The sequence below is a fragment of the Pithys albifrons genome, chromosome 1 (assembly GCF_047495875.1).
Source record: "Pithys albifrons albifrons isolate INPA30051 chromosome 1, PitAlb_v1, whole genome shotgun sequence".
Taxonomy (NCBI): Eukaryota; Metazoa; Chordata; class Aves; order Passeriformes; family Thamnophilidae; genus Pithys; species Pithys albifrons.
The window spans coordinates 64,894,127-64,921,907 of record NC_092458.1 but is presented as its reverse complement, the minus strand read 5'-3'; the positions used below and the strand labels follow the sequence as shown (position 1 = coordinate 64,921,907).

The window sequence follows — 27,781 nt, the reverse complement described above, 5'->3', positions numbered from 1 at the left end:
ACTACATTGTTACTCTATATTAATGTGCACCTTTCCTTTATGCCAGTACAAATGGAGCCCTGGAAAGAGATACTTTAGCCCTTGGAGCCTTGTTCTTAGAGTATGTTGATCTGACTCGCATGCTTTTGGAGGCTGAAAACGACAAAGAGGTTGAAATCCTTAAGGATATGAGAGCACATTTCAGTGCAATGATTGCCAACTTGATTCAGTGTGTTCCAGGTATGGTACTAAATTATCTCAGCATGCTGTGAAATTGCATTTAATATAGGTATTGGGAAAGTAGTTTTTTATTTCTTTTTTTTCTGTGCTATTTTTTACTGATAGTGAATTGTCCTGTAATGCGTGTTAAGGGGATTGTAGACAAAAAGGTTTTCAGAAGTCTACTAAGAATTAAATACGAACAACCTGTAAAGTTTGATGAAGCTTGTCATAGTAATTTATAATAATCAGCTCTTTTAAAGCCAGCAAAGAAATTGTCTGTGACCCTTAAGGACTCCAGATTTCTTTGAAATAAGGCCTTATTTTCTTCCTTCTGAGTTGATTGCAGACTCTTCATAAATTCTGACAGGTACTAAAAAATGTAGGTAGGTGCAGAAAGTGTACAGTATTAAATGTAGTGAAAAACTTGCCCAAAGTTTTGAGATCACGTTACCTGAGTCCAGCTGTATCACAAAGATTTCTCTAATTGACTTCATGCTTTTTTATACTGCAAGATTACTTCAGAAATATAATGTAATTGCATTATCAAAGAAACAAAAAACCTTTTTGCTTTAAAGATCTCCAGGTAATTACTGGAAAATGAGGTCTGGAGCTTACTCGGTCTATGTAAATCTGTTAAGTCCAGATAATTTATGACAAGATGTAGCAGCATTGGTAGCAACAAATGCAAAGGAATTCAAAAGAGTGAAGTGAGGCAATAAATAATGTACAAATGCTTTCATGCAAGTTTCCAGTATGCAAGTCTTTTCAAAGTTATGTAGTTGCTTTCAGCTGTGAGATACATAAAAATTATAATAGTTGAACAAAATAAAGAAAAAATGTCACTCCTGTTATTCTCTAAAATAATCCCTTTGAACTGAGCAATGTCAAGTTCTTAGCTACCAACAGCAAACAGAATACTGTATTTCTTTTCAAGATTCCTCTTTTAAATCATGTTCATTAACAAAAGAGTATTTCTTCAGCAGTCACTTTGCCATGAGGCCTTACTTTGCAAAGCCCTTCCTCTTTGCATTTGTTCTCATGTTCTGAAAGGCACATGACCAATGACTGCATGATGTATGAATTTTCCACAGTGAAAGTTATGTTGTGTGTTTTGAGAATACAATAAGAACTGATGCCTTTAAATAATTCAGATATATTTCTTCTAACAAGACAGCTTTAAAATGTGTCAATAACTAACAAAACTAACAGCTCCTAGCAAACAATTGTTTATCGTGTCAAGATCTGTCACTTTTAGCCACTGTTCATATGATTTGCATAAGTATTGTTTAGTTAAACTTTGCTGGCTTTCAGCACAGGGTCTGGGTGAAACATGAAAGGCCGGTAGCAGTTTGCCAGTCTCTTTAATAAACATAGTACCACCTCTGCCATCATGTTTTGCTGAGGGGACTTGAAACTTCGCTTTAAGTTAACTTTGTTTCAAAAAATCATCTTTTTTTTCCTCCACATGATTAAGAATTCATGGTATTTTTCCATTTGCTCAAGTAATTCAGCTGTTCAGAACATACACATCTCTGTCGTAAACAAATAGGCACCAATTTTCTTCCCTATTTTGTCCCTACCTAATCCTGTATTAGAGTAAGATGTATGTATTGTTTTGGCTTACATTTAAAGGACTGGGGAAAAAAAGTAAATATTTGACACGAAAGGAATGCAAGGGGCAGTGAAACCTCTGATTTTATAGCTAGGTCCTTGCATGTTTTTCTAAAGTCAGATATTCATGTTTATATACCTGCTCATTAATTAAGAACTGAAGGTTCTTAAAAATAAGATGTATCTTACTCCCTTCATTAGGCTTTTAAAGGAGCTTAGATACTTTGGAGTAAGTTTACATTGAACACGTAAAAAACCCTCCCTTATTGTAGAAATTGGAAATTCATATCATCATTGTGCCACATGAATGTGTATTTAATATTAACAAATCACAACTCTTTCTTTTTTTGTTCATTTAGTTCACCACAGGAGATTTCTCTTCCCTCAGCAGAGCTTGAGGCATCACCTGTTCATCTTATTCAGCCAGTGGGCAGGACCTTTCAGTATTATGTTCACACCACTGGACCGTTACAGTGATAGAAATCATCAGATTACAAGATACCAGTATTGTGCATTAAAGGTATGAAAGTTTCACTGTCCAGTAACAGCAATTTTTCAGTCAAAACACAAGTAGTTGTAGAGTTTATTTCCCTTTATTTGACAGAAATTTGAATTGGCAAACTCAATGCAAACTTGTGTATTCATATGTATATGTACAATAGTATCATACAATATGGCACTCAAGTTATGTATTATTTATTTTGTCAACACTTTTGACAGCTAATTGTTTTCAAAACCAGAATGCATTTTAAAATTTTACTTAGCTGTTCACTAACAGGTTATCAGATTCAGCAAGAGAATCTTAGGCTCAGAAATTAGGTATAGTACCAAAATCAGTATCTCAGGATGCTGAATCTGTACCAGTCTGCATCTCAGGGCTGTTTCCCACACTTGCCTGGAGACATTCTCAGTAATAATATATATATTTGTGGCAAAACTAGTTGCAACTTCCCTACATAAGTAAGCTGAGAAAGAAACAGCTTATGTACTTACGTAATCTGCATCACCTGCTGTAGCACTTTTAATTTTTGCAGAAATATACTCTTGAAATGTCTGAGTATATTTTAATTGTTTTTGTAACTTAATTTGTGAAGACTGGGTAAAATGATACAACTTTCCCAATTATTGAATAATTGGGAAACTGGACAATAATATTCCCTCCAAAATGCTTAAACTGAGCATAATCTTGAATCCAGTAAAACCTATTGCAATATAAATATTGAATTCTAGCAAAGTCATCTGTTACCATTTTCACTGTAGTTCCCTCAAAACAGTAAACAAGTGGTAGTCCTCTCAGCCTGGATTTGAGCTAAAATCATCCTGAAAGGTTCATTATATTACTTTTTTGTGTAACTAAAGTTTCATGTGTTTCTAGGCCATGTCAGCAGTGCTCTGCTGTGGACCTGTGTTTGATAATGTTGGTCTTTCCCCTGATGGATATCTGTACAAATGGCTTGATAACATTCTGGCTTGTCAAGATTTACGTGTAAGTACTCACCAAAGTGCAATACTGATGAATAATTTTAATGTCTGTACTGGTGAGTAAAGAGTTTGTGACTGTAAGAACTATGACTGTGCACATTCTAAAAATACCTTCCTGCTTGATAACATAGATGCTGATGAAACAAATCTGAGTGAAGGTTGTGTGGGTAGATCTTGCAAATAAATGATGGGAAAACATATTTAGAAAAGGAAAGAAAGGTGTTTTTTTCTTTTTAAAGAACATGTAGTAGGTTATTCTTTCCATTTTCTCCTCCATTTCTGTGAAGATGGGCTTTGACTTGGTAACTACACAGTCACAGTTCTGCAGTTACAGGTAATTGAACTATCTCTTTGATTAATAAGGAGTAGATTGGAGATATACATCAAGTGGAGAGAGAGAACAATTTTTTCCTTTGTGGTATCTTGCACTTCGACCTGCTCTTCTCCCTAAAATCTCATACCAGCACACATGACTGTTATTGCTGAAAATGGCAAACAACAAAACCTAAGTGTGTGTGAAGCAGCTAGAGGACGTAGGCTAATATAGGTAATTTATTAGGAAAAAGAGATCAAATTTGTTTCCCCTAAGCTAATCACTTCAATTCATGATTAATCCTTGTAATGAAGAACTGTAACTAAACTGCTTTGCCTGTACAACTAGTTCAGAGTTAGATGAGAAGGTTCCTACCTGACCCATTAACAGGAAGTGTCAAAAGGCTTGCAAAACGTATTTTTCTTTGCCTACATTCTTTCTATGTTAGTCAAAAGAAGGAAAAACATGGAAGTGTCTCACTGTGAAATTCTCAGGAAGCAGGAAATCAGTTTAGAAGTCAGTTATTGGTATAAATGGAAGTTGCCCAAGAACACCTATCAAATGTCTTAGATTTTCCAAAGATTCTGCACTTTTTCTGTGCTGAATTTTAGAAACTTTATTTAATTTTTGAAAACATATTTCATTTATGTAGTCTTTGTTCATACAATTTTATTTCAAGTAAGGAATATTGAAACCTGAGGCACATTCCAACTCTGTTATCCCTAAAATAAATTTATTATAAATTTTCTGATTTCTTTTTACATATTTGAATTCTCCATTTTCCCACTGTTTTGCCTGTGTCACTCTTAAGAATTTTCGAGAATGAACATATCTGAGCCCAGCACTTATGTTTTGACATTTGCTCAGGTTCATCAGCTTGGCTGTGAAGTTGTTGTCCTGCTGCTAGAACTGAATCCTGATCAGATCAATCTCTTCAACTGGGCTATAGATCGTTGTTATACGGGATCATATCAGCTTGCCTCTGGATGTTTCAAAGCCATTGCAACTGTGTGTGGAAGCAGGTATTAATTCATCTATTAACCTATACTTTCAATGTAAACGAAACTGGAAGTTCAGTTTGTGTTGTAAAGACTTGTTGGTCACACTCTTACGTTGCATCATCTCAAACAATTCTTGAGGACTGTATTGCTTTAGTCTCATGATTCTGGAAAGAAAGTTATGTGCTTGGTAGAATATGCACTTACTATATATCTGGAATCTGTGGCATTTTGACACTAATTTTGATCAGGAAGATAGAAAATAACCACAACACTTCAGTCTAAATATACGTCATAAATCTGGCTTCAAAAGATTTGGCATGGTTTTTGATTTAATTTCTGAAAGGAAGAATGTTTTAAATGTTAATAGCTTGAAGGTCATTATTTTGACTTGTCATTATCTACAAAGTCGTGGTCTTTTTCTAACTGGCTTTGATTTGATTTGTTTAGTTACTTTTCTGTCAGCTGGTATCATTACTGGTGATGCTAAGCAAGCACAAGCTACATGAAGACATGAACAGAAATACTGCTTTTGTGTCAGGCCTTCATAAAAATCTATCCTTTTCTTAATTTTTTTGAAAAAAATTTACAGAGAAATTCAATCATGCAGTAATTTTCATCTAATTAAAATAAATCAAAAAATTTACTCTTGACAAAAAAAATTTGCCAAGATTTCTGATCAGCTTAGTTCAATATAGAAATACTTGGGATATAGAAAATCGAAACAAGTCCAATATTTTAGAATTTACTCTAAAACTTTTGTTCTTACAGAAAGAAATAGACTAGAGACTGCATTATACTGAGATTTTTAATGTATGAATGAAATTTGTGTTTGCAAATTCAGTTATGTTAAGGGGTGTTCTTTATTTAACAAGCATAGAAAAATATTGGGGTTTAAATCAGTCTTTTTTCCTCACTTTGTGTTTCCTATGCCACTCTGTTCTAAAAGTTAATCTTTCCCATACTTAGAGTAAAATTTGAGAGTATGATCTGCATGATTTACTTTGAAGGGAAAGTCCTATTTCTAGCAAGTTGAGAATTCTTATTAATATTTGAAAGCTGTTAATAGTTTTTCCTCTATCATCTGTCAAAATGTATCCAGAGGCCACTGCTTAAACTACTTGTAAAATGAGCAGTAATGTGTCTCATTGATGATGCCTGTCGGGCTACAGAGAAGCTGCTTCCTTTCTTTTCTTTTTTTTTCCTTTTTTTTAATATACTTTTAATACTTAGTGGAAGGTTAGAGAGACAGGTGTAGAGCATGGATTGCAGCTAGTATTTGGAATTACCAAGAATGTCTTTTGCCGCACAGGTGTCTGAGAGTAAAAAGTCCAAATAGGCATTCTGCAGTCATTCAGGAGCACTGTGGCTGTGACATCCAGGATAAGAAATTGATGGCTCACCATTCAGTCAGGTGCATCGACAAATCATCAGGGGAAAATGGAAACTTCAGTGAAAATCCAGATGGGAATTGATCTTCTATCAATATTCTCATTGTTAACACTTTGATATGTTTAACCTTACAATTGGTGTTGACTTTCTAGGCAGCAGATTTTTTCAGTCAGTTCTTTGTGTTTACAGTTTGAAAACAATTTTGATAGAATTGTGTATTGAATGTTCATGTCAAAGATAGTGTCTTTTGTCCAGAATGTTCATGTCAGAGATAGTGTCTTTTGTCCAGAAGGACTGTTTTAATTGCAGCTTGTTTTAAGAAGTACTTTAAACCTGGAAATTTTCATGTTACCAATTTTCTTTCATGTGAGTTGGCCTGTTCTGTAAATAGTTTATGTTATAAATGAAAATGAATTGTGAGTTATAGACACAGGTATTGCCTTTCTCACTTTGGGTAACTCAGAGCATTCCTAAGCATTAGTCTAAGGTAATTACAAATAATCCTTTCTTTCTTCCCATTCACCAGATGGCCCTTTGATCAAGCGCCGTGTGTTCATAAGAGCTCCCTTTCCCCTAATCTGATGACAGAACAGAGAAAAGAGAGATGACATTCTCTTTAGACCATATTACAGAGTAAATTAGACTGAATGTATTCTGCATTCCTTACCAACTTTCATGAAAATGTGCTGTTTCTTCTTCTAGGAACTATCCTTTTGATATAGTGACGCTTTTAAACTTGGTGCTGTTCAAAGCATCTGACACCAACAGAGAGATTTATGAAATTTCCATGCAACTTATGCAGGCATGTATCAGTTACTTTTTTCATTCTCCTATCTTTGAAGATTTTTTGTGAACTCCATGTAAAGTACTGTTTATTTACATTTTAGTTTTGTTTTGAAAATAAACAATCAGTTTTGTCTTGGCTATAAATATGGGAGTATTTACTTAAAAATGAATGTTATGGTGTCTTTCACATTTGGAGAGTATACTCTGAAAATATAGAACATTCTCTGACAGCTAAACTTAAAATGCTGTAATTTCCTGAATTAATGAATATTATTGTCTCATTTCTTTTTTTTATCTTTTATAGATCCTTGAATCAAAGCTTTTTGTTTATTCAAAAAAGGTAGCTGAGCAAAGACCAGGCAGTATCTTATATGGGACACATGGTCCACTGCCACCTCTTTACAGTGTCTCACTTGCCCTTCTTTCATATGAACTAGCAAGGATGTATCCTGAACTTACCCTTCCACTTTTTTCAGGTACCTATGTTTATTTGACATAATACCTACTTTCCATTTTTGTACAAGTGGTAGCTACCAAGTGGTACCATTCTGAACCACAATTCTATTTATAAATTTAGCTTGACCTGTTTTTACTCTGATTCAGATTTACGAATACAGTGTACATTTCCTAGAGGTATTTATGCAAAGTACAGGAAGTCTGTTCAGGGACTCTTGTGAGATTTTAGGGTAACTTTGAAATTGCAAATGCCCTTAATCAGTTAAAATGACATTGGCTCTACTAGAGTGGATTCTCATGTGATTCTTTTTATACATGCATTTATATAAATGATACTTGGATATAATTGTTCATTTTATACAAACATGACTTCAACTTTGGGAAGATTGATTGCCTGTGTACAGTTTTACCAATGATTCAAATCACTCAGAGTGATCTCTACCTTTTGTTATTTGCCACATCTGCATGTCTCATCATTATTTAATTTTATTAGAAATATTTTTTCAGAGTTACTGAGGAAAATGTTAAAGACCTGCAGGAGTGCAATTCAGAATATGCCCGCTCAGAACATAACCATTCCTGGGAACAGCGATATTTTGAGACATATCTGTCTGCTTTCATTAATCTAATGTGTTACTCTGCTTTTTAAATAACAAAACACAAATGTCTGTAATCATGGGAATTATTACTGGCTCTTAAAATTCCTTTATGTTATTTTTACTCAGTCTGTAGAGGCTGGAGGGAGAGTAAAGGAACAATACCTTATCCATTCCTCAGTGCCCAAGATACCAGGAGTTATAAATAGCTGGTGCAGGGAAATTCTGATGACTCCTTAAATAAATGTTGTTCATTATTGTTGTTACCATCTATTCATGTTGCTGTAGTGACTGTGTCATATAAAAACCCCTCAGATATTCAGTCCAAGTCAGAGATCCTTTTTGTATATCTGAAATCATAAGGAGAGAGAACAGTATGTGTCTTCAAGATTTTTAAAAAGCAGGCAGAGAGTAAAGAAAGGAAATGTTTGCTGTACTGATTTTACAGAAGAATTCTGGTAAAGGGATATAATGTGGTTCACTTTGGCAGGAAGCTGTATTTCTTATCCCAGATTTTTCCAAATCCCTTTGCCTTACAATGCCAGTTCTTTTTTTTTTTATAAACCAAATAAAGTGCTGTATAAAGCACTCCTGGACTGACAGCCAACTGAATTTTATAGGCATCCCCACAGGAAATAAGACCCCAATATATGCAGGATGGTTTTTTATAAACTCAGTATAATAAGTGCCTTAATATTTATAAAAACTGAAGGCCAGTGGTCCATGTGTAATTCTGCAGAACACTTCTGTATGTTAATTCTAATTCTGCAGAAGCTTGTGGAATTCCAGAGTAACCACCAGTAATTGAATTATCCTTTTTCCTCTTTATTGGCATGTATTTCACTTAATACACAATGTGGCACAGTAAAAATGGGTGATTTTCTGTGTCTAAACCCAGACTATGTTAGTTATTTTAGACAGAAGACCTGACTAGTTCCTTGCAATTATTGAACATTTAATCAGTGTTTCTCTTCAGGAAGTTCAAGTACATCCTTTTATCTGCTATTTGTGTGCAAGATAAAAACCATCAGGTAGTCTAAAAAGCATCAGAAATGTGATTTAAACAGTGTATTTAAGGTTTCATTCATAAATTACTATGTTGTCCTTTTCAACTCTTACTGTTTTAGAGGTAAGCCAGCGATTTCCAACAACACATCCAAATGGGAGACAGATCATGCTTACCTATCTGCTACCATGGCTTCATAATATTGAACTTGTAGACAACAGGCTGCTCCTCCCTGGTTCAAGCCCTACCACTCCAGAAGACGAACTGAAGGACAAGGATGGGGACATAGCAGTCACAAGTGGACTAAAAGGCAATGGCTGGGGCTCACCTGAGGCCACCTCACTGGTTCTTAATAATCTCATGTATATGACAGCCAAGGTAAAAAAGCAAATCAAAGAACCAACCTATAAAACTTCTGTTTCTTCCCTCCAATACCAAAAATTTTGCACTGGGAACAGTTTTTTTAAGGACAACACTAAAACTGTTCTCCTTCTAAACATGGGCAAAGAGAAAACCTTAATAGTGAGGGCATTAAGGATTACCAATGAAGGATCTCAATTCAGTTCCTTCATATATCACCTCCTGGGTTAATGTTTAAGGCAACTGATGAAAGTTTATTTGGGGATGCAAATAAGCACCTCTAATTTGTCCTACTGAAGCTCTTGTACTTTCTAGGAAACACTTACATACTCTTTAAAAAAGGGGAAAATGAGTATAAATTTCTAAAGTGCAAATTTTTTTTTTGAAAGAGGAAGTATTTTACATCCCAGGTCCTGATGAAGGATGAGGAATTTGTTTTTAATGCAAAATGCCTAAGGAGCTGGTAGAGAAGGTACTGAGAATCCATTTTTACCTTCTCTTTGGTAGGTTGCAAGCTGCCCTACTAAGTGTGCCACTGGCACTGCTTTTGCCTGGTTCACTAGATTAGATACATCTAAACTGCTAAATACACAAACTCCAGAAAGTAATGCCTGTCATATGGGACAGGGTGGTTCATATTTCCTAACGTCCTCAGAGTTAATCCTCCCAAGCCGACTATCTGTATCCATGCTACGTAGCAGTTGGTTCTGAATCTGTTGAGACCCTCTAAGTAAAACATAATCATTATTTTGTGTGTGTTTTGTCATGTATCGTGCCTGAAATAATGTGGGGACTGCTTTTCAGCCCACCAGAATGTTTTTTTGATACTCACTGCATATGCAGGGTATGATACTGGTTTTGAATTATCTGATGGTATGGAGACTCTAGGATACTGATAAAGGAATTTCATGAGTTGAAAACAGATATGATGCAGTCTCACCCTTACTGCCTATCAGCAGCAGTCCTTGGAGCAAGTTGTTTCCAAAACCACACAAAGTCTTTGTTGTAGAGTGATAATAATGCTTGCTTCAAAACATATGGACAGACCTAGTTTTGAAGCTGTATGTGTGACAAAGGGACTGGCACCGGGAAGTGTCGGTGCAGATGACAGTAGGTGTAGGTATCAGTGACAGTGTTGATGTAGCTAATATGTATTATATAATTTTTGGTAGAACAGCACAACCTGGAGATTGCCCCTCTTCTGCTAATAGGTTGTCAGCCTGTGCAGTGGTCAAAACAGACTTCTCAAAGTGGGAGGCAATACTTTTATGTAGGAAACAGAACAGCTTAAATTCTAGACTCCCACTTCCTGGATGCATGCAGTAACCACTTAATTGATTGGGCAAAAGGTAGTAATTTCTATAACTGTGTCTTGCAAAAGAGATCAAAAGCTGCTCATTTACAATGTGAAAGCAAATGCTTAATTCTGCTAGGATTTACTTAGGAGAGAGGTTCCCAATGGTTTACTGCTGTGAAGACTGAAGCACTTAGGTAAAGACATGCAGAAACAGAACTTTGGTTACTTGCCAACTGTAAGGATGAAACGTAATAAACTGCTTGAATTTAGGATCACTTTTTGAATTTACATTCCTCAAGATTATATTTTTTTATCATTTAAATCCTTCTGTGGATCAGAACCTAATTACTTTTAAATAGAATTTATGCTCTGAAGTCTGTCAGGTAGATTTTGAAAGTACCTTTTTGTAACTTTTTACTCTAAAAGAGCATGGGGGTTTTTGGAGGTCTGTATATTTCGAGAAATGTATGCCTATGATTCTTTGCAGTATGGAGATGAAATTCCTGGACCAGAGATGGAAAATGTCTGGAATGCTTTGGCCAACAATGAAAAATGGAGTAACAACCTTAGGATAACACTGCAGTTTCTCATTAGTTTGTGTGGTGTTAGCAGTGATACCATCCTTTTACCTTATGTAAGTATTTGCACTTCATTTTATTTACTGTTGATGACACAGGTTTGAATAAAGAAAACAACTATCACCTACAGAGCAACTTTACATGTCAGTGTATGGGAACAGTAACAGAGACTGGCCATAAATTGCCAGAATAAATGAGGAAAAATAAAGAAATATTTTTTTCATTACAGGTTTGCATAAAAATATGTAAAATGTATAGAATTTTTGAATTAAAAAGACAGAATGGCTGTTCCAAGATTAAATAACTTGCATGAAAAATGAAGATAAGTAAAAATACTAAAACTTATATTTTTTCTCAGTAATCAATTAGTTTACAAAGCTATTAGTTAAATTTTGAAAGTGCTTTGAACAGTGGATTTTATATCATGAAGGAGACATAAGCTTCTATGGTCTTATTGGCTTGTTTATTGTAAATATTTACCTGTTCCTTCAGAAAATCATGCAGTTTTAAGAAAGTGCTACATTTTGTTCTCCTTTAACTGACTAGGGCTTTCTGTGGGACATTTCAAGAGACAGAAGAGAGCTCCTTACCCAATCAACTTACGCCTTTGCATGGCTGTCATAAATTATATAACTTTCCTGTAATGTGCAACTCAGACCATGCTGGATATTGTTATTATTCCAGTTAAAATAAAATCGGGGCTGTCTGAGAAAAGCAGGATAGTTCCATTCCCATGTTACTTACTGCTCAGTTGCTGGGTGGAACAGAATCTAAATTTAGTCAATTTTCCAGCACAATTACAATATGCTGCTTTATAAGTTAGCTTCTTTCTATTGATTTCTCTGAAGTAAATCTGAAATTATTATTAATGTGATGAAAGTTGTCTAAAAAGACTCTAAAATATACTTCATTTATAGTTGCTGAAATAATAGTTTGCTTAAAGTGCTTATGATGACTGCTATGCATAATAGAATAAAGAAAATCAGTGTATATGTTTGCCTACCAAGTAAAAAGAGGAAAAATTTGAAAGTGGAGTCAGTGTAAGAACAAGCTCAAGGTTTGTATGAGAGGAAGACAAAGATGTTGATCCCAAGCATCTTGAGGGTAATTAAGCTCTTTCCATCAGTTGTCCCAAGTTCTTTCCAACCTGACTGATCCTACAATCTGTGATAGAATTGGGATTAGGCCCGAAGGTGGTCTCCATCAGGAGGTGCTATGTTGGCAGAGAACAAGTGGAAATCACACAGCTAAGAGACAAAATGAGGGCTGTTGAATTTCTGCCAGCTTACAAAATAAGAACGGGCAGTTTTCTAAGAGGAACGAGTAGTCTGTGCTAAGGACGCACTGCTCACTCCTAAATCTGTAGCCTGACTGGAAATGCCTGATAACCATGTCGCATTTTGCCCAGGAGCCCCTCACATACGTTATCACCCAATCCAGATACTTGCCAACCCAAAGCTTTCAGCAACTCCTTTTTCCAAAACTGTTGCTATCCCACAGCTCTGAGCAGCCAACTTCCAACCCTCTTCTTCCCAGAGCACTACTTCAAATTCTTTCCTTGCCTCATGCCTTGGCTCTCACAGCTCTGTCCTCCTCCAGGACAGTAGAGCAATCTGTTTGGGCATCTCCAGCTTCATCTGCTCAGCATCTCCTGTTTTGCCTGTGGAACTTCTCTGGTCTCCCTCCCAGGCTTCCAGGGGCTCTTAACAAGACACTCAGGTCTTCATTGGTGGCAGCAGCTGGCAAGTGTCTTGTGCTTTCTGCCACCCAGTTAGTCTGTGTTTTGTGATGTTGAGTTAAAAGCGATTCTCAGATTTTGCAAAATCTTAAAAAAATTTCAGCTTCTATAGGAAGTCTGACTGTGCTTATGAGTCACCCCTTCACTGATAGATTTGTCTGGAGTAGGAAAATACACTGGGCTTATCACATGCATCTGCTCAGTGTTTTGCTAATGTCCTGGAGTTCACAGATAAGAAATCATACCCAACTCTGCTAACGCACAAGACTGCTGATACCGTAAACATGTGTCTTCCATTATCATGTAGATAACAGATACACGTTAGCAAATAAAGATCATTTAGACAGTTTATCAACACTGTTCCAGGTCACCTGGCCTCAAAAGACCATGGAGTTGAAAGATTGCCAGTTTACCCATCTCCTTTTGGAGCCCCCTGTGCCCCAAGGCAGTCACCAGCTGCTTCGTGCCTTCAGCCATCTGTTCTTCCTGTGTGGGTCCAAGCCAAAAAGCATGCCTGACTCACTATATTTTTATTTTTTTATCAGCTAAATTAATTGCTTTGTCTCTTATGTTTCCTTTAAGCATTTTTTTCCCAGTGCCCCGGTACAAATTGCTGAGCTGTCCATTCTTTCACATTATGTACTGAAAGATTTCTTAGAATATTTACAGTTCAAAAACCTCTTCAGCAAAGACTTTAGTGTGACCCCTTTAGGGGTGAGGGAAGCTGAAAGGGCACTGTGAGCCCAAACAGAAATGAGTGTCAGAAAGAAGATGGATTTGTATCTGGAAAGTCCCTGGGAATCTTTAGCACAGTAGAGTTAAAGAGACCTTGAATATGTGCATTTTCTCTACTGTAAGAAAAGGAAAAAAATTAGATAAAAGAGGGAAAGTGAGGCAGTTAGGAAGTTATTTTTATAGAAGTATTTAAGAGTATAAGAACAGCATTACTTTGTGAGGCCAACAGGCAGTTCAGTCCTGCATATCAGCACCCCTGTGAGTAACTGTTTAGGGACATCTTTAAAAACAAGCAGGCAAACACAGAGGGATGCTTCCCCATATGGTCTCCCACCTCCAGCAGTTTATGAATCAAATGTTTTTGAGTTGTAGAGAGTCTCTGCTTTTAATAGCCACTGGGGTTTTTTTCCTCAGGAATTCAGCCTAATTTGATCTCAGTATCTCAACAGTTCTTGTTGCTGCAGTGCATACAATAAGGTTTGAGTTCTTGTTAAAAGATTTATAAAAATTTCCAGAATTTCTACAAATGTTACTCTCAGATTTTTTAAATCAGGACCCATGAAGTCTATATACGTAATTGCTCTGCCTTTCTTCCATTTGCTATTACTTTGGCTACAGACACAAGTAGCTACTCGGAGATTGACTTATTCTTTGTGGTTACAGCTATAGTTTTGCAGATGTGTATTTTGTATAGTTGTATACCTAAAAAGCTCATTGTGAATGTTAAGCAGAAACTTTAAGGTAATTCCATCACAGATTGACTCTGCTGGGAAAATGATATTGATGTCAAAGTGAAAATTTTTATTTCTGTATCAACTGTATGTGGCTGTGGTGTCTGTCCAGGAGCAACGCTTGCATTCTGGATTCTTTTAGTACCTCAGTGTAATAGTTATTGATTTATTTGGAAATTTACTTTAATCAGAGTTTAATAACTGTTGTTTTCCTCTCTAGATAAAAAAAGTTGCTATATATCTATGTCGCAATAACACTATTCAGACAATGGAAGAGCTTCTTTTTGAGCTGCAGCAAACCGACCCAGTGAACCCCATAGTCCAACATTGTGATAATCCTCCATTCTACCGTTTTGCTGCCAGCAACAAAGCCTCAGCTGCAGCTTCTGGTATGACCTCTAAGTGTTTTCCTTTGTGGTCTCCTGCTCTTTTCAAATCTTCATCCCTTTGGAGAAAACAATGTCTTTGTTTTTCACCCATTCAGATCTGCAAAAAACTTTCAGGTCTTGTTTCATGTCTAAATTACACTTCTTTTAAATTCCTAATGTGGTATTTTGATTTTTAAAATATGCTTAATAATCTTAACTATTTTAATAGCATATTACCAATATTTGGTGCTTTTCAGAACTCTACCACTCTTCAAAGCACTCTACTCTCTAGTGGTTCTTTTACCACTAGTTTCTCAGAACAAGAGATCATAAATGCTGTGATCACAGCAGATATCCCAGGGAGAGTTTCTGAAAAACTGAGAACCTCAACTGTGTGCCAATTCTGCTTTCAAAGGCCTATTGCTACTTACAAGCTTCAGTAGTCAAATATGCTTAAGAACCACCCCCACATTTAACCTTGTTAGTGTTTTGCTAAATACTTGAAAAAAATAGGTTATGTCACAGAGAATGAGCTTAGTTTAAGAAGCAGAAGAGTATTACTATGTAAATCTACTCCTCTAAGCATGTAAACTTTACATCATTCAGCCATGCCAGCAGAACCTGGTTTGTAGAGGTGTTATTGTTCATTCATATGTGCGAGTACTCGCAGAATTATCACCTTGACTGTAGCTGCTAAAAACCCCTTTAAGTTACGGGCTTTTATTGTTTTGCCAATAATGTCTGCTGCATGTAACAGGTGTTCTTATTGTCATCTCATATACAGGAACCACCTCAAGCAGTAACACTGTGGTAGCTGGCCAAGATAGTTTTCCTGATGCAGAGGAGAACAGAGTGGTGAAAGAGACTGATGAAAGGTTTGTGGGGTTTTTTCCTCCAAAATATGTGTTTTCCTAGGCTAAGGTTGAGATATTGGGCAAAGTTCTGCATTGTATTAGGAGGCACTCTGATGCTCAAGCTGATCCTATATGGCATTATCACACTATGTATATGTTTTTTTAAAAAAGCTATTCACAGGTTTCTAGTTTTTTACTGTTGTTTAATAATTCATTAGAAAAAAACCAACTGTTGAACCTAGATTGAATGAACTGTGCTAAGCAGATCATGGGTTTTTAGGGATTTTCCACAAAGGTGAAAGAAACTCAAGAGTGTATATCAAATATTGACTACTAAAATCTGTATGGAAAGTCAGTTTTGATCACGCCTTTTGATTTCATGGACCGGGAGTAAAATCTAGTTTGCAGTTTTGTATCCCTGACTGCAAGGACACCTCCTTTTTCTGGATAAAATATCTTACAGAGGAAACCTATGTAAAATACTTTGCTTAGAAATCATTATATTCAGTTTAGACTTCGGCTACTTATGGTACATACTGAAAAATGACAAATGAATAAGTGCAAAGCCTAAGGGCCATCAAATCCTGGAGCACAGACAAATGTGTATTGTTTCTGTCATGGAAACCCTCTTAGTTTTGTAAGAGAACTTTGAATTACTTACAATAACATTCATCAGTAAGCGTATGAGCATTACATTAGTCTGTTATTCCTGATAGTCGCTGGCATCACTGCAGTAGTCCAACCCACCTTCTGTAAGTTCAGGGCTTAGAGGTACAAAGAGGATTATGTGGGCAAACCTTTCTGTACTTCAGAACCTTTTGAATTACTTGCCTTCTATATGTTATAAACATGACTAGCATTTTGTCAAGTTAGTTGTATGTGTCTGCTAATTTAAATGTAAGTGAAAAATAGCACTAAGTATGGTTTCAAACTGTGAATTAAGCAGGTTTGGCTCGAAGTGATGTTTCCAGCATAGGCACTAGAAATGTACTTAAAAGGAAATTTATTTTTTAATTATTCTTTACATAAATGTTTATGGCTATATAGTTTGAAGTGAGATTTTTATTTAGATGATTTCAGGCAAGTTGAGCAAACATCTTCTACTGTACTTTAAATCTAACTGTTTTCAAGTTTCCTTGTCATACGTAATTTTTAAATGTGACTCCATAAAGGTTTTTAGCATGCAGGTCTGCCAGAGACCATATGATAAAAATTACAGGAAAACCACAAAGTCCTGATACTATTATTCTGGTTCCTGCTGAAAGACACCTCAGAAAAAAATGGAAAATAATTTGCCTGAATTCCATGCTGGCATTTATGTTACCAAAGACACTAGAAGCTGTAAGTGCAACTGCTCTTCAAAACCAGTGTGTCAGTCTTAGAATGTCCATAATGCTGCCTTCATGTAGGAAGACATATGAAATAATGGAAGTCATAGGTAGAATACCATGTATTAAGACGGCTCATGGTGCATTTTTGTCACCCACACAAGGAATTTATTGTGTCCTTATGAGACAGACATGCTTCGGAGGCAGTGTATATGTCAATGTGTAGTGAAATAGCCTACACTAAAATGTATGCGCATTAGTAACAAATTCAGTGGAATGTTGTCTAGAAAACCTTCAGTCTTGTTTCATTTGATCCATGGTTATTTGTAGTTAGTTTCCGAGCTTTGCAGAAGCAATAATGTCTTTTGATCATTCCTAGTCTGTTAGCCTTCAGTGTGGCTCCTCTCACTGCACTTCAGGCCTGGTTACCCTGAGAGCACAAGGTGGAGGAAGTCAAAGGAGATCACCAGTAAAAGTTAACTATGGTTCTGTGGCAGATTTGAGGACTGCTGTGAGCAGTTCTGGCTCTCACGTCCCTTACCTGCTGCAGCAGTTGCTGGATTCTCCTGTTTAAAGGGGGATCTGCTGCAGCTTTTTCTGCTTGTTGCTTGTTCAGTCTTGACTGTGGACTATCCAATCACTTACTGCTTTAGCAAGTTGGCAGAACTTTACCCATGAAAATGATCTGTGACAAAATGCTAGCTGTGGACAGTTTATATCTCTGTTCAGCCTTAGCAATTTCTTGCAAATCACATGTTTGCAGCATAAGAATTTCCTTTTGCTAAATTTTAAAAGCTTCTGACATAGGAGCACACTGTTAGAACTTCTCAGAAATTGTCTGCAAAGTCTTTAATTTAAAGAAAGAGCATTGTATTCAACATCACTATCTACTCTTGTCTAAAAAGTGCAGCTGTCAACTCCTGTGTAAAAGCGCATACTTAAGGAATTGCTGTTTCTGTTTTAGAGTAAGTATAAAGCCCAGATGTTTAATGTCAGTCTGTGTTGTTATTGAATATTTTTTTCTTTTATTTGAAGGTTCAGTAATGTAGTCAGAGCACACACCCGACTAGAGTCAAGGTACAGTAATAGCTCCGGAGGATCTTATGATGATGACAAAAGTAAGTTCTATTATTCAGTTGGATGAAATTTCCGGTGTTTTGGTGGAAGAAGAAAACATTCTAATGTCTAGCAGAGGCTCTCTCTTTATGTATTTCTGTAAAATGGGCTATAAATGGACAATTGGTCCTCAGCAGATATTCCAAGGAAAACCAATGTCAACTGTTGAATGACAGTATAACATTTAGGAGTTGGATGGCTTGACTTCGTTTTTGGAGTAAATTGTAAAGAAAACAATTTAGAGATTTCGGTTAGGCCCTAAGCAAATGTAAGTAAGGCAAGACCTTGTTACTGACTTTCATCTCTGGCTTATTACAGCCAAGTCACATAATATGTAGGCCATAATGTCTGGGTTTGGTACTACGGACACCATTTTGGAACAGTATTTTGACATTAAAAGTAAAGATTTTATATATTCTTTAATCCAAGTAGTTTTTTTGGCAATACTCTTCTGCGAAATATGAAAACTGCCAAGTACAATACAAAAGGATGTTTAAATGTATATCAGCAACTGTTATTCAAAATTATGAAGCACAGTATTTACAAAATATTGTGTATGTACAAACTCCAGTATTTAAATACACAAAAGAGTGTGCAACATCTTAAACTCAGTGAGTTTTAGTGCACTTGTCTTGGTTTTTTATGGCTTCCTACTGCTGCAGCTACTAAAAGTTCTTCACCAGTTGTTAATTGGAGCACTGGTGCTAATCTGATCTGCATGGACAATTTTTCAAAACAGCAATGTATATATTATCAGAATGACCTTCACAAGTAGCTGGTTTTGACAAGAGCTTAGAGTAATAAAAGGTTAAAAAATACTGACATTTTCTTTGCTCTTTTGGAATGTTTTCTTGAGCTGGTGCCCAAATGTTTTTTTCCTTCATGTGTCTGCAACCTTTATAGTACCATGAATACATATGCAAAGTGTGCTTCTCACAGGGGTTCCTTTAGCAAATGCAGGAATACTTAGATGGGAAATACAGTGCATTTTACTTAGCTACTGACATTTATATAGAATTCTAATAAGACAGAGTAATTCTTATACCATTTGTCATGCTTCAAGACACGTAATGCAGCTTCCATTAAGAAAACACAACTTATTTCCCCTGACAGGCAGTCCAGGCTGCAAAGGAGTTGGTTGTACAGCTTCTCTCTTCCCTCCAGTCAACTTGAACATACATGTATTGTTGAGGATATAAACAGGGAGCACAGCTCTGCAGCACAGAAACTCTTTTGTTCAGACAAGGATTGCATGTTAAGCTTCAAAGTGCTGTTTTTTAGCTTTCTCTGTCTGCACATAAAGCTGTGAAAACATGAGTGAGGATCTAGGTGTCCACATGAACTTCATGAAGCCCTATGCTGTGAAACACCTAAATTGGGAGTAATAAGTAGTGCCTGTGCAGTGCTTTTTCTGTTAAAAGAAAGCATCTGGCAAACATTATCTGGTTAACCCTTAGAAGATAAATATGCTGTACTTTGCTACCTTATTAGGTCACTTTATTCTTTATCTGTAACTATTCAATCATCCTCCAGAGGATCTAAGTAGAGGTCTAAATCATAAAGATTTAAAATGTTCCTTGAAGACCAGCACTAGAGAATGAGAATTACAAAGTTAGTGTTTTAAAAATAATTGAAGGAGCAGCTACTGCATTGAAGGTCTCCTGAAGATCTGGAAACCTGAAGATGCTTTTTTCAAAACTAACAATTGATGTGCATTAGCAAAAGCTAACTCTGATACTTTTGTAGGCATCAAAACAGCTTTGTTTCCCGTGGGAAAGTCGACAAGCATCAGATAGATGCTGTTAATAAAAGAAAGGGAAGTGCTGAGGGTTTCAAACCTACCTAAAATACAAAAGTGTAACAAAATAAAAATAAAACAAACAAGCAAACAAAAACCCATTAAAAGAAACCAAACAAAAACAAACAAACAAAGCAGAACAAAAAATAGCACTTATTAAAAATTCATAAAAGGCAATGGTTGGATACATGTCAAGAACAAACCTGGAAAAGCTACTTTCCACAGCAGACTGCCAGACCTCAGAAATAAAAACTGACCAGTGGGAAAATCAAAAGGAATGAGAGGGAACAGAATACAGAAGAGATGAACAAAACCATGCAGCTGAGAGAAGACAGAAAGTGGTGGAAATAACTTACTTGACCCACATCATTGCACATAAACAGGTGGAAGAAAAAACCCTAATGCTCATTAACAAATAGCAGCTGTCATAGTGAAGCAAAGTTAAATATGTCTTTGAGAAATTCAAGAGATAATTCATCCCTGTTGAAAGAAAATTGCCCTGAAGATGGTTTTTGCATTCCTTACACCACCTTGCTAATTCGGGACATTTAACTTTGCCTTTGTAGCATCGCTCAGCAAGGCACTGGTGAGGAGTTGCAGGAATGTGTCACTGGTACGCTGCTCCTTGCAGCAGATGGCTTCTGACAGCGGCTTTGTTGGCTGAACTTTTCTCTCATTTTTGCAGAGAAAGTCTGTTGCTTGGTGCTTTGTGATCTGGATCCAAAGCTACTGAGTGACAGCAGGGATTCAGCTGCTGGTCCTACCATTCAGTGCTGTCTGCTTGGAATCTCTTTAATTTCCAGCAGCATGAAAGAGGGATTAAAAATGCATCACTTGTTATTGAACACAGGAATTTGCAAACCTCATGGCATCTTATCACATTATTCCAATCAGCTGAACTGATACATTAGCATAAAATCTATTTTAGTATTTCTCAAAAATGGGTAACCAGACTTGGTTTTTATGCACTCTTGTTTTAATGCTTTTCCATGCAGATGATCCTGTTTCTCCGTATACGAGCTGGTTACTGAATATTGTTGAAACCAAACAGCCACATCCCCTGCCCATGCCTTACAATGGAGGATGTTGGGCACCACTTGTGGACTACCTCCCAGAAACCATCACACCCCGGGGACCCCTTCATAGGTGAGCATGTGTGACATTGCAGACAGTGAGATGCTTTCTATTACTGGCTGACTAACACCAATTCAACTGTCCCACCACTCAGAACATCTGAAAGTCATACGTTCAATTGCTGCTGATTTCCAGTGCAGAAATCAACATGCAGTGAAAGCTCACAACTCTACCAGATTTCTACCAGAAAGCCCATTTACAATGTAGGGCATCACTGATAAGAATCAGACTGAAGAAACAACTAAAACAGCAAAGGAAAATTTCTCTTTCCAAAGCCTCTGTGCCTGTTATTCGTAGGACTTTGATCTTTTATTCTAACTAGGCTATGCATATTCTGGAATGCCTCTTTTACATAATTTGTTTTGACAATAATAGGACTTTTTTCAGTAATGGGTACTTTTCTGCTTGATACTGTAAATAAGATGCTTTGGCATTAAACATGCTGAGAAGAAATGCAATAAATTTGAAAATTTAGGTATTGTTTATTCCTTCAGAAATAGGCATCATTGTACTGCTTTCCCATTTCCAAGACATTTGAAACTGATACTGTGATTTAATTTTCAGGTGTAATATTGCTGTCATCTTCATGACTGAGATGGTAGTGGATCACAGTGTCAGAGAAGACTGGGCTCTTCACCTCCCTTTATTGCTACATGCTCTCTTTTTAGGTAAGACCAACAGAAGCAGAAACAAAAGTAGAGATGTACTCCCATCCTTTTTAGTTTTGCTGAAGCTGTAGAGCTGTGTTTCTTACAGATTTCGGTTATGTCTTCCCCCTCAACCCTTAAAAAAAAAGCCCAAGTGAATTATAATCTGTGAATTAGTCTCAAAACTTTGAAACTTTTGAATATTTTGTCCTATTTCACCCAAATTTGAGAGGTGTGTAAAAATTTGAAGATTATTTACTTCCTAAAATATCTCTAAAAACACGTAGCACTCTGTGCTGCAGGAAAGGCATGTGAAACTCAAGCCTTTGTACAGTTTAGTTTATAATGGCAGTCTACACATGGCTTAGGCCTGGACTACACACATTAGTGCTTTCTCTTGCCTTTGCAAAATTACTATGTAAGAAAGCCAAGATTACTGTACTGCAGAGGTAGTGGAGGTAGCACACAGACTACTGGAAAGCAAGCTTCATTAATTGCACTGCTAATCAAATATTTAATCATCAATGTGTTCCCTTATGTACCTCAGTGTAGACACACTGCTTCTGTCCCACTGCTGTGTCTGTTCCTGACTGTAACACAGTTCAACAGGAGGGTGTTACCTTCCTTGTCCTCCTGTTTAACATTATAAAGTGAGTGGCCTCGTTTTTTAGCACATGAGAGTATTTAGCATTGAAAAGCCATTTCTGGACTCTAATGGTTGATAAAGAATAGTGTTCACAAAAAACCACAGCCAGACAGTTGTGAAATAAATTTATTGTAGCTGAGATTCCAGTTCACTTCTCATTCAGTCACCATAGTTACCACTAAATCTGTTCATAGTCAGTCTGGGAAGTCTGCAGTTCAGCAGGCAAAAAAATACTTACGTGGGAGGTTACAGAACAGTGGTGGAAAACAGTGTAAGTTGAAGAAGATACTTCATTCTCCTTTTCTGCTACTCTGTTATCAACTGTTCTGTTTGAAATTTTTTTATGAAATAGGGCTTTGTATATCAGTATATTAATTTCACAAACTTCTAATGAAATGCAGGACTAACAACCAGGACAGTGTTGGATGGGACTTCCAGAGTCAGTTTCAATTATATTTCACATATATTCTTCACTTTAAATTTACTTTGTGACTGCCCATAACAATTTTTTCCTTCTTTTTTGTATGCCTGTGAACTTCTTAAGTGTAAGAGGAAGCTGAAAGAGAACTGGATAAGTTTATGGGTCAAAATAATAACCACTAACTGATCAAACATCTTTAATTGGATTTGTATCAGTATGAGAAAACTGGTGCTTACAGTTAGAAATTCTCACAAGAATAAATGGTTAACTTAAGACAGGAGTAAGTAGTATGCAGCAGCATGACCACTTCAGTTAAGGCAGCTTTAAGGACATCAGGGAGCCATGCAAATAAACACATGCAGAAACAGTTAAGGTACTAGTAATTCATTCTAGAAATATCTTAGTTATTTGTTTGTGCAATAAGGTTTTAACATTACATTTTTAATAAGAAACAAATAGAATTTATTAATAGCATTTGAGACTATCCCTTGATTAACAACTCTCCATTCAAAAATGTGAAATTAAATGTAACAGTTTTAGTGGTTACTAAAGTGAGATCACAGCTTTCAGTCTTGAAGTTCAGTTCCTCTAGTGTTGTTTTATCTCCTGCGAAAAAATTTTCTATGTTTTTTAGGAGGTCACTTGTGATGTTGTAAGGAAGTTATGCTATATGTGATATGCTATATGCTATAAAGGTATGAATGTGATTAAAAACGAAGTATTTCTGTCCTATTGGAATGTGAGCAGGCAGATGCACCTGAGTGGAAAGGAAACTGGAAACTAGTAGGGTGGCTAGTTAGAGAGCCAATATCCTTTAATTTATTGGAAGGAGTGAGAAAATATTAAAATGAAAGAATTTTGCTATTTATGTGTGTCTAGCAGGCTAATAGTTTGTAGCACTGATGGTGGAGAGGCATACTGCTGTTGTGAACATGCTTATCTCAGTAGTGCATGAAAATCACAGCTGTTTAAAATCTCTTTTGCAACCAATGTGAAATGAGTTGAGCAGCTAGACTCCTTTCCCATGGAAATGTGGTGCTGTCACAGCAGTTTACCCTCTCAGGAACACTTCCAAATTAAAGAAGGGCCCAGCACTGGACAATCACAAAGACTGAACTGTCCTTTTCATTTCGTAGTTAACAGATCTGTGCCAATACTTTCATACAACCCTGAGGTTTAATAGGATTTCAGTCACAAGTGTTGCCAATATAGAATCTATTTTCAACAAAAAGAACTTTTGATATGCTTTCTGTTATATGTTAGAACAGGGTAGGATGGGTTCATTATCTCCTGGGAGGTGGAAGGAAATGGAGAAAGGACAATAGGAGCAGAAACCCGAAGAAGCTGAAAAAGCAGTGGATGGGATGGCTGTGTTTTTTTTAGAAGAGGCTATGGGCAGATAAGTCAGACCAAGGGTCACAGGACCTCCAAAGAACTGCCCTTAGGAGCCAAAAGCACACTGTTCAGGCTGTGGCAGTATGAGCAGCTTCATTTTTGCAGCCAGACAAGAACCAGCATGACTGGAGTATATTAGAAAACACCTGGCCTGTAACATCTGTTGGCTGCTGCTGCTTAGAGTAATGAAGGAGTTGCTTTTTATTTAAAGAGGACTATGTCCTGAGAAGAGGAGAGTTGAAAAAGGAAATAAATAACGTTTTCAGCACTGAAACTGCTCCTAGTTAGAAGAAAGTAGTTTTAAATATCTTGGAAGGTACTGAAGGATAAACAAAGAGATTACTGCAACAGAATGCAGTTTATTTTGCAAACATCTGTTTCCTTCGTATTTGTAACTTGTGAATTATTCAGGTTGTTTTAAAATCTTACAAGCAGCAGCAGTGTAAACCAGATCAGAGTCTTTCAGCATAACCTTCAGTTTCACTTCTGCACCCTGAGTTAGGGGCTAATTTCTCATGCTACTCACTTGCAGCTGAAATTCTTGTTCAAGTGATTTGTCTGTCAGTTCCTTTCTTAATAATTCAGTATCTACCTCTTACAGTTTGCACTCATTCTAAAACTGATGTCTATGCAAGAAAGCCACATATTGTGGTAAGTAATGTAATTACAACCACCATCAAGAATTCCTCATCTTTGGAGGTTTGCCAAACCTGTCAAATTAACACTGCAGTGAGACAGAATGCATAAAGTTGTATTGATGTTCAATCTGGAAAATGATTATACACATCCACTTAAGTAACAACACCGGTAATTGTGTCTGGAAATACTGCATCTTGTGTTTGTTTGTACTGTTGTCATGAACTTGCCTTGGAATTTTTGCTATTTCTGGAATGTGAACTTGTTTATTATTACTTCATATTCAGAGGTTGCTGTAACCTTTTCTTGTAGGCCTTGACCACTACCGCCCAGAGGTCTTTGAACACAGTAAAAAGTTACTGCTTCACCTCTTGATTGCATTATCTTGCAATAACAACTATCAAGCCATTGCGTCAGTGCTTCTTCAGACCAGAGAGATGAATGAGACCAAGACTCTGACAGTACAGCCAGCATACTTACCTGAATATCTTTACACAGGTAATGAAGCAAAAGAAGGAATAAACATTGCATCGTGGTGTCAGTTTTTGAAAGTATGATTACTTTCCTAAAATACAACAGCTCCCATAAATCAAAGTAGTAAAGTGGAGAATATGAACAGTACTCAGTAATATTAATCCCATGTGAACTATCCTAGAGATGCATGCTGTTTATTATTAGGTAAATTTTCACAATAGAGAGAAAGTTATCAAATGTAAGGCAAAATATGTAATATAGTATTTTAAAACTAATAGGCCTTATAACTTCCGGACTCCCACCTTCAGGGAGACAGAACTACTTTAAACGAGGTCAGTCATTCCACAAACTTAAAAAGAAATGAATAAATAATTCCAACATAGAAAACCCGGAAAGAATCTGCAAATCAGATTTTCCATTATTAAGTTAAATTTCACATGATATGCACTCTCCTTTATAGCACAGATTCACTTCATTTCTGTCCTGAAATGTTTTTCTACTTTAGGAGGCTCACTTCAGACCTCTGCTGAGATCAGTGTTCTATTAACTCTTAGCAATTTTCCTCTTTTTAAGGAGTTGGTTGGGAACAGTTTGTAGAAAGCTGCTAGCTGGTGTTACTGTTGTCATATAATACTACCAAATGGAAGTGTACTGTTGAGATTTGAGGGAATCACAGAACCAATATAGAATTATGGATGTAGAATTAGTTGTTTGGAAAGGAGTGGTGAGGAACTTTACCATACAGTGAAAAATGAAAGCAAACATCAGATTAGTGGCATTTCCATGGTTCTATAGGAATATAATCAAAGTAATAAGTAATTTGGCTTTATAAGAAATATTACATGATTTTTTTTTCGGAAGATATAACAAAATTATTTTAAAGGGAGAAGCAGAAGGGATAGGTATTTCAGATTAACTAATTAGTTTTGCCAAAGAGGTTTAATTCTGAGTAACATCTCTGTAAGACTATCTCGTAAATTTTCTGTCTTGAGTAGATTTCTTTTTCAGTGCATGTCTATGGATTATTAAATACAGACTAAAATTCTTACATTAAAATTATGTTGCTGCTTTTCTGCCAAAATGAAAAACTTTTTTCATTCCTGTGTCTGAAAAACATAATGGTTACCTGACTCTGGGCCTCTTGAGTCCAAGAAGTTGTCAAAACTTGGTATTTGGACTCTCATTGAACCACTAATATAAAGAGTGAGAGTGTAGGTGAGTAGCTACAGCAAAGAATCCTAATTGAAAATACTTCAGCTCATGTTTGTTCCGCATAGTGTCAGGCAACTAAATTAAGAGTGTCCCGATCTGCGGATTTTGTCTTGCTCTCAGTCTTCTCACAAGACCTTGTTTTTATTGTTGGAAATGCAACCTAAGATAACTAGCAGTCTAACCTTAAGAAAACAGGTCTTAGTTTCTATTTCAGCTCTGAAACTGTGTGTCAAGCTTTTGATCTAATAGAACTCTTGCTCAGATGTTTAATCCTAATGCTGAATATATTTAGTATGAGTAGTCCAGTGTTTATAGTTACTAAAGGTGTTGAACAGAAGCCTTAAACATTTGTGTCTTGGTTTCCATTATGTTTGTAACATTAGGACATGGTTGTCCTAAAAATTCCACCCTACAGAGTTTTTTCCCTCACAGACTAGTCCAGAAAGTTGAGCTGAACTTTGCATGCACTTTACCACTTTCTAAATTCACTTTACAAAAAGGCATCCTTCTGAATGTAAAATGCCCTAAAACATTTGTTTTTCAAATATTTTAGCCCTCGTGCAGTAAAAAAGAAATCTTGACTTTGTAATTTTTCATTTTATATTATATTCTACACATTTAGAGATACAGCACCGTTTTCACTCCCATCAGCATTTAAGGGTTGTTGTGTTCAGCTTTTCCCCCTGTTTCCCAGTAGAATGTTTCTGTTGCTGACTGAAAATCCCAGCTTGGCAGACACTTTCATCTGCAGCACAGGCCCAGCAGTGCATTCCATCTTTATCTCCTCCCTTTGGGCTGGCAGGTGGCTTTGACTTTCTGCGGGAATACCAGTCATCTCCGGTGCCAGACTCCGGCTTGAGCTCCAGCTCCACCTCCTCCAGTATCAGTCTGGGAGGCAGCAGTGGAAATCTCCCACAGATTACACAAGAAGTTGAGGACATGGACACTGCTGCTGAATCTGATGAGAAAGCAAACAAATTAATTGAGTTCCTGACAACCAGGTAATGGAGATAAAGCAGAGGATAAGTTTGGACCGGAAATGCATACTTTCATGTAACAAAAGACTCAAAGGAAAATGACTGAGCTTATATAGTAATTACAGGCTCCTGTTCCTCTTTTATTGATACTAATAGTTGTAAGTAGGTACTTAAAAACACTACAGTGTCAGAAAAAAACAGAAAAAAATCTTGCCCAGAAGAAATAAAATGCTTAATGGACTGATAGTATTATGTTCAGCAAAGAACTAATGGAAGAAGACAGTTTTATTGTGATAAAAGAAGATAGAAAATGTACAGGGGATAGTAAAAGGCAATTGTTAATTATTAACTACTAACTATAGCCAGCAGATTCTAGGCAGAATGTTAAATTAAAAAACAGAGACTTGTTTATTCTGCTCCTTAAATGGTGTAGCTATATTTTAATAGAGAGATTTTGTAAAATACAGCATAGGAATTATATTTAAAATTCTGTGT

The 27,781-nt window shown here is 36.4% G+C and overlaps 1 protein-coding gene across 6 annotated transcripts in view; it reads left to right on the top strand.

Moving 5' to 3' along the window:
* The window catches only part of FRY (FRY microtubule binding protein), a 251,531-nt gene that overhangs the window by 177,530 nt on the left and 46,220 nt on the right, over nucleotides 1-27,781 (top strand). For all 6 annotated transcript variants that reach the window (XM_071553058.1, XM_071553050.1, XM_071553032.1 and 3 more), the window contains 15 exons: nucleotides 47-219; nucleotides 2,172-2,332; nucleotides 3,188-3,298; nucleotides 4,475-4,629; nucleotides 6,700-6,799; nucleotides 7,088-7,259; nucleotides 8,963-9,219; nucleotides 10,986-11,132; nucleotides 14,501-14,669; nucleotides 15,433-15,523; nucleotides 17,866-17,948; nucleotides 20,740-20,890; nucleotides 21,443-21,546; nucleotides 24,936-25,121; nucleotides 27,112-27,310. In XM_071553058.1, coding sequence (XP_071409159.1) covers nucleotides 47-219; nucleotides 2,172-2,332; nucleotides 3,188-3,298; nucleotides 4,475-4,629; nucleotides 6,700-6,799; nucleotides 7,088-7,259; nucleotides 8,963-9,219; nucleotides 10,986-11,132; nucleotides 14,501-14,669; nucleotides 15,433-15,523; nucleotides 17,866-17,948; nucleotides 20,740-20,890; nucleotides 21,443-21,546; nucleotides 24,936-25,121; nucleotides 27,112-27,310 — 2,259 coding nt within the window. The remainder of the gene's footprint in view (nucleotides 1-46; nucleotides 220-2,171; nucleotides 2,333-3,187; nucleotides 3,299-4,474; nucleotides 4,630-6,699; nucleotides 6,800-7,087; nucleotides 7,260-8,962; nucleotides 9,220-10,985; nucleotides 11,133-14,500; nucleotides 14,670-15,432; nucleotides 15,524-17,865; nucleotides 17,949-20,739; nucleotides 20,891-21,442; nucleotides 21,547-24,935; nucleotides 25,122-27,111; nucleotides 27,311-27,781) is intronic.